The 10712-nt window shown below is 40.3% G+C and overlaps 1 protein-coding gene across 6 annotated transcripts in view; it reads left to right on the forward strand.

Annotated features, from left to right (window-relative positions):
- ADAMTS9 (ADAM metallopeptidase with thrombospondin type 1 motif 9) overlaps window positions 1–10712 on the forward strand; it is a 163193-nt gene that overhangs the window by 86028 nt on the left and 66453 nt on the right. For all 6 annotated transcript variants that reach the window (XM_044253222.1, XM_044253227.1, XM_044253228.1 and 3 more), the window contains 2 exons: window positions 2137–2298; window positions 4612–4788. In XM_044253222.1, the coding sequence (XP_044109157.1) occupies window positions 2137–2298; window positions 4612–4788 (339 nt within the window). The remainder of the gene's footprint in view (window positions 1–2136; window positions 2299–4611; window positions 4789–10712) is intronic.

Consider the following 10712-nt stretch of genomic DNA (forward strand, 5'->3'; position numbering starts at 1 on the left):
AGTGGTGGGATCGAGCCAGTGTCGGGCTCTGTGCTCAGTGCAGAGCCTGCTTCAGATTCTCTCTCTCTCTCCCTGTCCCTGAAATAAAAAAAAAAAAAAAAAAAAAAAAAAAGACAGGTAGATTATTAACGAAGTCAAAAGTGAAATTCTGTAACATGGAATAGAACTAAGAATCCCTGCTAATTTAAAAAAAAAAAATGGCCAAATTAAACCTGGAGAAAAATTATGTACAACACTTAACTTGTCCATGGGATCATAAAGACCCAAACAGGCCCTGAGTTCAGATAGTTCAAGATTGTACAGTGTAGTTCCTTGGCCCCAGCTAAGCACTCTCTCCACCTCTTTGGTCAGATTTTCAGTAGGAAACATCTGATTGGTCACTGAGTAGCCGGTGGATTGGTTGTCCTTCCATCAGGTGACCAGCTTTGCTCCAGTCAGCCATATTGGAGGGAGGGTAGCTTGTGGCTTATGGAGCTGTTGTTTCCATGACTTTAATTGGACAGGCTGTGGTATACATAACCTGGGACCGGTGCTATGGGAGCTAACAGAAACACAGGTAATGACATTGACCCCTCCTTCAAGGAGCTTACCGTTTCATTGAGGCGGTAATGCTCACAGGTGAGGTAGTAAAAGAATGATCCAAGATTGTATTATCAAGGGAAAAATTCAAGGGCCAAAATATATATTACAGATGTACTTACAATATGGAAGTTCCTTCCTAACATTTTACATTCTGGTCCCCAAAGTCAATTAAAATAATAAAGCTGTGCTTTCTGTGATGTCCCAGGTTGTTTAAAAAGAGAAAACAAGTGTGTTCAAGTTCAGAGTCATTATATCAGAATCCTCGGGGAATGGAGATGAAATTTTTATAAATCAGAAATAGCCTAAGTGTTTTCTCAGAGAGAAGTCGTAAATCTGATTTCCTGTTCAACATTTTAAAATTAAACCCAATGTATTTCAAAGTAACACATAATTTGTCCAGTATAGGCAGAGAAATTGAGTTTAGGTCCAATGCAGTAAGCCCAAAAATAAATTCACAGCTTTATTTGGAAAAAGCTGACCAGCAGGAAGCATTGTTTGCAGGTATTTTGAAGTAACCCTGGTTTGAGCTGGGGTTCCTAAAAAGCACAAATCTGCCATCAGAACCCAGAACTAAAAAAAAAAAAAAAGTTGCCAGTGCAGTTGGAGGCTTGATAAATAACTCATGGAAATTGCACTGCTTTGAGGACTAGTTGGGTTTTTTTTAATAGGCAAACTGATTTTACAAGTTAAGGGTCAGAGTGGAGGATACTAGCAAACACATTGGTTTTGAAAAGATAAGAGATTGTGGAAAGAAAAAAAAACAACACTCAAGATGTAGATAAATAAGAGAACTATGACAAGCTCGTGTGGGAAATTAGCTGAAATGCAAACATAATTCAGTGACAACCATGAGAGAGAACAGTAGACAGAAAGTACCCCTGAAGAGAGGCTTGTCAATATGGAATCCAATTAAGGTCCTTGTGGAAGTGGAAAAATAAATTAAAAAACACATCTTGCTGCCATCAGCCACTGAAGTCAGGGCTGTTGTGAAGGGAGAGAATGGAACATTCCCTGTGAGGAAATGATGTCTAAGTGACATTCCATGATGCTTTGGGTAATTGAATGAGTTGATATGGAGGCTCAAATTCAATAACTGGTGTGTCGTTAAGCAGGTGATTTGACCTCTGTGTTGAAAGGGCAGTCAATTGTTGGATCTAAATAAGTACTTGGATTTTGAAAAGAAAAGTGTTTCTCATAGACTATGGTGTCCATCATTCTCAGGGATGCAAAGGGGTTAAAGGAGGACAATAAATGGGACTGCTTTGGAAGTCACAAGACATTATCATTCATGGGGGAATCTTTTGAACACCTACCGAGGTCCTAATTTGCAGAAGGGAGAAGCCCTATTTCTACCATCCAGGGGTTTAGAAGGCATATGCAGGAGAAAGCCCCACAGAAGGGAAGTTCTTGTGCTTGCTTTCTGTCCATTGTCTGGATGACCTGAGAGTACATTCTGTCACATTTGCCCCTGACCTTCCAACCAGCCACTTTTTGTGTCCCTAAGCTGCAGGTCGAGGTGGGGATAACCTGCTGACTAATGTCTGATGTGTTCAGTGTTCCAGTACCTGTGCTGGTGGATCCCAGCGGCGTGTGGTTGTGTGTCAGGATGAAAACGGATACACTGCAAATGACTGCGTGGAGAGGATAAAACCCGATGAGCAGAGAGCCTGTGAATCTGGCCCTTGTCCTCAGTGGGCTTATGGCAACTGGGGAGAGGTGAGAGAGAGCCATCCGTTTGTATGTCCTTTGGAAAGAAACACAGAGCGATTTTGCTGACCAGACTGTGCTGCCATTCATAGTTCAAGGCTGGAGAACAAGTTCTAGTGAAAACTTCTTGACTTGGCATGATCTAGGAGAACTGTCTTAATTCTGGACTGTTTTAAGAGTGCCTTTATTACCAATTAGAGACAGTTTTTAAATACTTAGGAGAGGAACATTAGGAAAGCATGCAGATAAATGCTAGGTTAACTTGTGTGTTCATCTCTGCTGATTAAAATATGGGCCCTTTTAAGGTAATTGGAAATATGTGTTACATTTGTCCATGAACGTGTTACCATCTTCTTCATAGTTTTGGGGTGTTTATGATGCTCTCTTGTTCCCATGGCATCCTTAAAATCCTTGATGAAATAAAACCCTAGGATTTCAAATGCTTGATGAAACCAGAATGAACAGGTGCTGTTATTCCCATCAGAGATGATGCATTTTAATGATAGAAGAGGAATCTTCACCTCTTACCTTGTAAGAGTGGCAGGGCGCCTGGGTGGCTCAGTGGGTTAAGCCTCTGCCTTCGGCTCAGATCATGATCCCAGGGTCCGGGGATCGAGCCCCACATCAGGCTCTCTGCTCAGCGGAGAGCCTGCTTCCTCCTCTCTCTCTGCCTACTTGTGATCTCTCTCTGTCAAATAAATAGATAAAATCTTTAAAAAAAAAAAAGAGTGGCATCCTATGACCAATGAGGGGCAGTAGAGTGTTTGGAGCAGACATAACTGGATTCCATTCCCATCCCTGACTCTCATTAACGTTGTAGCCTTGGCAAATTACGTAACTTTGCCAAACATCTGTAGCATCATCTATAAATGGGAATAATAATGGCACCAATTCATAACTACTGTATGAGATAGTGCATGTCAAATACCTAGCACATTGTCTTCAATCAGAGTTAACTGCTATTATAATAATGATAATCACCATCATTACTACTACTAATGTTTATCGTTAGTAGTAGCAGTAGTAGTATCAAATAGGGTTTTCAGCCACTCTTCTGTGTCGGGTTTAGATGCTTATTGTTTTGTGTGTAATTAACCAACAATCTATCTCTCTACTCTTGAGTCCACAGGGAGAGCACATAGGTAGAGCTTGTTGCATTGGTCTGTCTTGACTTAAAATTTATAAAATAAAACATGAGGATTAACATCTTGGAGACCCCAGTGCCAAGAGGGGGACAAAGATAAATGAAATGGATGGGCACATTAGTCCACACTCCTGGCTAACCGAAATCCCATGTCCACACTTTCCATAATCTACTAATCATAGGAAGTCATAACACAGTGTTCTGTTGACTTTTGTTGACAGTACGTCATTCTGGAAGGCTTTGATGAAAGGCAGGAAGGGGGAGTCAGGCTTCAAGACTCATGTATTATGAGTTTCCCAAATCTCCTCATAGAGTTCTGTCCTGTGGGGCCCGTGATTAAGCTTCTGTAATTGGGCCAAAGCCAGGAGAGTACACGCATTCACTGGGATGCTTGCTGTCAGCACAGACCAGATCATTCCAAATTCTGTGGGAGATCTGGCCTTGACACAGCAGGAGAGCCAAATGTCAGTGTTCCTGGATGTGAGCACAGCAGCACTGTCCAAGAAATACAGCTTGTTCCTGCCTCAGAAGTTTGGGTCTAGCCAGAGTCAGAACTTCATCCAACATTCCCACCACATTGTTAATTCTTCCCGGGGCAAGTCATCGTCATCCCGAGATTCGGAAAGAGCGTAAAATATCGTAACATCATAAAGGTCTCTGGAGACTGGAGTCACAGGAGAGCCAGAAGTTGGTGACAGCTTTTTAGAAGTTGCGAGAAAGTAAACCCCACTAAGTTATTACATCCTGTCTTTGGTACTGGGTGGTGTAGGGAATTTTATTTTTTGGATTTTTGGTTTCGTATCCATCAAAGGAACGGCTGCAATCTTACCTAGTCCCTTGCTATTGCATTGACCTTGATCGAGTGAATTAACTTCTTTTAAGCTCACTTGTCCCATGTGTAAAATGGGGCCCATAGGAGAGTCTCCTCTTGATGAGAAAATGCCCGTGAAACACTTAGTACAGGTGATGAGGACGCACTCAGTAACCAGCGTCTACCATTAAGGTAGACAGTTCCATTGTATATAAATATATTGGTAATTCAGCTTGGGTCGGCCTCGAGGCTTCCCTTGCCCAGTGCTGTGATAGAGTTTTACGAGGAGATTCTTGTCATAGGAGAGAAGATAGGATTTGCCATGGGCTCTTCAGAGTGAATGCAGCGTCTCTTTCTCCTCCTGCAGTGCACTAAGCTATGTGGCGGAGGCTTACGGACAAGACTGGTGGTCTGTCAGCGGCCCAGCGGTGAACGGTTTCCAGATCTGAGCTGTGAAATCCATGATAAGCCTCCAGATCGTGAGCAGTGTAACACACACGTGTGTCCTCAAGATGCTGCGTGGAATACCGGCCCTTGGAGTTCGGTACGGTCCTAACTCTTAATGTTTATTAACCAAACTGTCTTAACTAACAGACCCAGTTCCAAGGTATTCTGGGGCACTCCTTGGCGACAGACAGTTGTCCGACTCACTAGGGCATTCCTGAACCTGGGCTCTGGTCCGTGATTTTCTTCATACCGACACATAACAGCATTAATGTTTTGTGATTTTGCCAAAGTGACTTTACAGACATAAGTGTACCTCATGTAGGCCTGGGGCCAATGTTAAAAAGTAGCTTCCGTTTTGTTGTTGTTGTTGTTTTAGAAAAGCAAGAGTGTCTACAGAGATATTTTAAAGAAATAAGTTCATATAGTTATTAAGTTCCAAAGAGATTTCAGCAGACAACTCAATAGCAGACATTCTTTCCTTTCCCAAATTATGGGAGTTTTGACTTTTGGGGGAAGATACCTGCATATTGAGGCCAAAGCATTTTTTTTTTTCCATGACTGTAATTTGCCTCTATGTGACTCGGGTACAAACTCAACACAGTGACCACAGAGGCTGTGCCCACAAAATAGACTGAAATCATTGTGAAAATGCAAAAGACCAGCTGCACTGGACTCAGTGACTTGGAACCTTTCGAGGTATCCGAAATGTTCTCTCTCTTTCCCCAAGACACAAAGCCCATCTCTTGAGACAATTTTTTGCTTCAGTGCTAGGCTTCCCTTGCGTCTGCTTAGCTGACATCGTGAGACAGGTTTGCCACTGTAAATACTATGCAAACTTCTGGGGCAGCTCTTGGCAAACAGAAGGTCGGCTATGTCCAAACAGTCCTTTGGCTGAGTTGTGTTATCATCTGTGGAGCCATTAGGGCTGGTTCGTGTAAATAGAGTAAATGTTTCTGTAAATACATGAATTGCACTGAATCTGAATTTAGTAGTATATGAAGTCATATCCACAAACCTTTTTTATTCCAGAGGGTTCGGAGGAAAAGTCTTAACCATTCCTGAAACTAGATAAAGAGCAGATGAGCTGAAGTGGAATGGCTAACACCTATCGATGCTTCTAAGAGCCAAGGGTTTTAGGTCTGAGATTGTGTCTGCAGTAGAACCTAGCTCTGTAACTACTGTACTCTGTATTAAGTAGAAAGCTAGAGAGTGTGGAGTATCATCTCTTCTGATTCTAGTCAGCTGGGCTGTCAGGCTTTCATTCAAAAGCTTAGGTAGTGCCACATGAAGTCAGACGTATATTCACCCAAAGCATTTTTTCTGCAGTACTGATGATACTGCCCCCAAAATGAACATTTTGAAAACGATCAGAAGTGACTGTGGGATGTCGGGAACATCTTCTGGCTTCCCCACTTCACTCAGTCACCTGAGACAGATTATTTTTCATGAAATTATTCCTCTTGAGCCCATGATATTTTTACCTTATTCACTCAGCCAACAGCAACACCGCTTCAGAGACGTGTCTCAGAAACTGCTAGCCCTCTAAAAAGTTGTTTTTCTTTCATTTTGACCAAAAAGTGACCCTTAACCTTCAGAGGATGTGTGTGTGTGTGTGTGTGTATAATCATAAAATATTATATACTGTATACATATATGTGTATGCCTATACATTATATACAATGTATAACATATACTTTATTGGTTTCCATAGCATTCTCCTCCTTGAATGCTTTCTAAATACCACTCAAATTTTTTCATCCTCCTCCTCTCCCACAGATGTTTTAAGAGCTTAAATCTTGAAATCTGACCTGCTAATTTAGATGAAAACGTTAAGATTTTTACTGTAGTTGTTCTTAGGCCTGCACACAAATTTCTGAAACACACATACACACACAAAGAGAGAGAGAGAGATGCTAATGCTCTGTTATACACAGACAAGAATACATGGATTTTGAAACTGTTTTTGCTGCCGATATGATTTTCATGCCTCCTTTGTAGAGCGATCATTATTCTTGTGTATATTTCAATGCCTCTGCGGTCTAGGAGCAAGGCCACCTGGGCAAGCCTTCTCACTGTGTTTTTTTTTAAATGACAGCAGAAGCATTTTATTTAAATAGATACATTTGTAATATATTACTTAAATGTATGTGTGTGTGTGTATGTGTGGGCAGTCTTTCAGATTCTTACTGTAGAACTTTGATTTTACTTTTATATTGATTTTTGTAGGTGCTTTGTTACAATTTCTGAGCAATTCTAAATTGAAGCATACCTCAGTGAATCGTGTTCATAGCCATAAAGCCACTCGTATGGTGCTTCATTGTTGTAACTGACAATGAAATTAACAACAACAAAAAGTATATTTGAGGTGCTAACCCGTTGCTTTCTTTTAAAAGCCTGCTGGATCTGTTAGAGACCAAGGGCAGCAATTAGTCCTCCCATAGGGTTGTTTTCTCTCCAGATTTTCACCCACTAGAGATAGTGTTCAGAAGCAACTACTGCTATGGGAGGAGGCCTTTCCCAAGGTCAAAATGGAGATAGCCTCATTCAACAATTGTTACTAAGAAGCGGTATTTAGGAAAGAAACTGCCACATCGCTGTTAGCGTGGCTGCTAGAGTCTCTAAAAGGAACTGTTGGTGAACGTCAGGTTCAAATACCCGTTTTAGACCCTTAGTTCTGGCTCGTGTCATTGTGGATTCAGAATCGTGATGGTGAAAAACAACCTCCAAAAATCCAGCCTTTTCTGTCCTCGTTTGAATGTGTCCTTGCACTCCTACTTGGTAACTTGCCGATTTCCAAATAAGGTTCTTACACTGATCCACCTTTCAGTGGGCCCCTGGGAGCAGAGTCCTGGGAGCTGACTGAGGAGGAAGTGTGCATATCCCATCACTAGAGAGGACATTGGAAAGAGCGCTGTGTGCCGTCAAACCAACAGCAGAAAGTAGGTTAAAAATCCGCAGCATTTGACAGTAAGCAGGTCCATCGAGATAATGAAAGTAGCAGAGGTTGCAGGTGATGTCACCCGTCCAAGCTGGTCCCGTAGCATTCCTTTCTGCCCTGCCCCGTGTATCTGCTTGCTGATCATCTTGGAGACCGTGGTTCTCCTTAGGAGAAACTGCTTGTTGGGGTTTTACATGACAAACCTGAAAGTGTTCTCTGAGCCTTGCTTTAGGTGCTTTGGAATTCTGCTTGTCGACCCGAATAATGAGAATTTATGAGCTCACGAAGGAACTGTGCTTTTGTCTCTGCCTGGCCAACTTATGAATTTGTGTCTACCTCATTTTCATATTAAAGTTTGCAGCTTCCATAGGTAGGAAGAGAAAATGTTGACAACAGTATTCTGTCACCTCATTGCATCCATCTCTAGCAAAAATAAAGACTGTAAATATCACCACCATACTTTCTGAATAGTTATGAGCAGCCAAGCCTAGTATTATCTGAATATTTTGAGCAGTACAGATTTCTATGTGTTTATATAATAAAGCATATTTATTTTTTCCATGTTATTTAATTTTATATACAATGTTTAAAAATCAGTGTTTATCAGCAGACTGTAAAGGCAAACAGGCTATGTGAATTAGAAGTACATGTGTATGTTTCTTTTGGTTTTAAAAAATTTTAATTTTGTAAATCCCCTCCAACCTGTATGGTCCCTCTCCTGAATCGGAGTAGCTTTATGTAATTGGCTAATTTAAAATGTGTATTTTCAAAAGATACTTAAAAAAAAAAGAAAAAAACTCTGAATTGGAAATGATATAAACGAAAATATACGAGGCTTAACATTTTGTTGTTTTTTTCCTTTTCTGATACTGTTATCTGATTCACTGAGTCTCAACTATGATATATGAATGTTCCACTTACTGAATTTGTAGATAATGATAAAACATAGTCAGAAGACAAAACAAATGATTAGAGGAAACGGTTCTAAACATGTAAGAAGAGCTAGGGACAGGAAAACACTAACCTAACGTGCACAAATTCGATCACACCTTATTCTTTGTGTTCAGATAACCGTAAGACTTCTGTGTTTGTCAGTTTTGTTATTTGTTCATCTGCAATACATTTCAGAAAGAATTTCTCATTAAAGAAAAATAAAATATGATCACAGTAAACATGAAAGTTTTAAGAGAGCCAGCAGTTTTGAAAAAATTTGTAAAAATTTGTAAAGATGACCCCTGTCGCCTCTGGGTTCCACACGTGCCCCTACTGAGTCTCCCATTTGTATGTGGTTAAGAATGGTAACTGAGGGTTAAAAGGACCAAAATCAGGGAGTCCCCATGTGAGTTTGAGGTTTATATGAGGTGTGAAATCAGATAACTTCTCCAAAGCAGATGATGATAGCTAACTTTTAGAGAATATTTACTACATACAAAGCCAAGTTAAGCAAACACACACTATATTTAGCCACCATGTTACCCCATGAGGGGGGTGCTTTTATGAATCCCTTTGACTATGTGATCATTTGCTAAATAAAATATCAGTGTCTGTATACTGACTACATTAATCCTGCTTCATGGGATAAAAATAACCCATATTCAGAATGACTTCTCTAAACTCCTATTGATATTCAATAAAAGGTATACCTACAACTCGGACTTCATCAACCTCAACGTTATTTAGCTAATATTAGCATTAGCCATTTGACTCCAGCCACAGAAAATCCAAATTTATTTCTTTATTGGTAAATTCCCATAATCAGTGATTATAAACACTTCAAACAACTGGTTAAATTTTGGGAATGACAAGGCATCTCTTGTTTCATTTTAATGTTATCACCTTAGCCAGATTAGGAGGATGATGTAAAGATTTTTGACTATAAGGAATATCACATAAAATGCCTATGCATTTTTAATAAACATAAGATTTTTTCTAATAATGAATACACATCTTAGATATACTGCTAGTGCCTTTTAAGAAAAAAGAAATAAATATACTATTTGACTCTATCATAATAGAGTATTAAAAATAAGTTGTTGTTGTTGTTTTAAATCAGAACAAGCAAAACACTGGGCTGCACCTATCTCATTGGAGATAAAACTTAGTTGGTTTTTTTTGTTTGTTTTTCATTGTTTCTGGTGACTGTATGCCTATGGGAAACTCTGTTCCTGCCTCCTGACAGCTGATATCATGATAGTGTGGCAGATTTCTATTTTTGCAGTTTTTAAAAGTCCAGAGGTGGGGGAAGCAGGGAAAGGAGGGTTATTAGACCCCGAGGAGGAGTGTAGGTCCTCTCACGGACTCACGTCAGCGAGCTGTCCTTCTGGAACGGAAAGGAATGGGAATTTTGGAATGTGGAGTGGGAGGTAGAGATTGAGTCCACGTCTAATTGGTTGGGAGGGAATCCTGATTAGTAGAGGCAGTCGAGGAAGATTTATTTTATGGAGAAGGCGTCAACATTTCTTTAGAAGGGGGGAGGTGGTCATCATTTATTTTTCAGCAAATACTTTTTACATGTCTACTGTGAGCCAGGCATTATTCTAGGTGCTAAGAATACAACAGTGAACAAGTCAGCTATACATTCAGGTAGAGAAGGAGAAAATATGGTATTAAACAAATAAAAGCAATTACATGTGTAAATAAAGAACTGACACTGTTTTCCTGGAAGCCTCATTACAATCATAAAGATAAAAATAAGAGATTGTTCTTAGAGGAACACTCATGGTTACTAATGATCTTTGTTCACTAAATAAAAATTATCATTCCTACCTTTCCTTTTAAATGTACAATTGCATAATCATTTTCAGGGATAAGTGCTCTGTGGCTGGTGGCCTGGAACTTTTAAATTTTTATTTTTTATTTTTTTTTTAAAGATTTTTATTTATTTGACAGACAGACCACAAGTAGGCAGAGAGGCAGGCAGAAAGAGAGAGGAGGAGGAGGCAGGCTCCCTGCTGAGCAGAGAGCCCGATGTGAGGCTTGATCCCAGAACCCTGAGATCATGACCTGAGCCGAAGGCAGAGGCTTTAACCACTGAGCCACCCAGGCGCCCTGGCACCAAAACCTCCTATGGGAGAATGTGCTTC

Source organism: Neovison vison, chromosome 6 (assembly GCF_020171115.1).
Source record: "Neovison vison isolate M4711 chromosome 6, ASM_NN_V1, whole genome shotgun sequence".
Lineage (NCBI taxonomy): Eukaryota > Metazoa > Chordata > Mammalia > Carnivora > Mustelidae > Neogale > Neogale vison.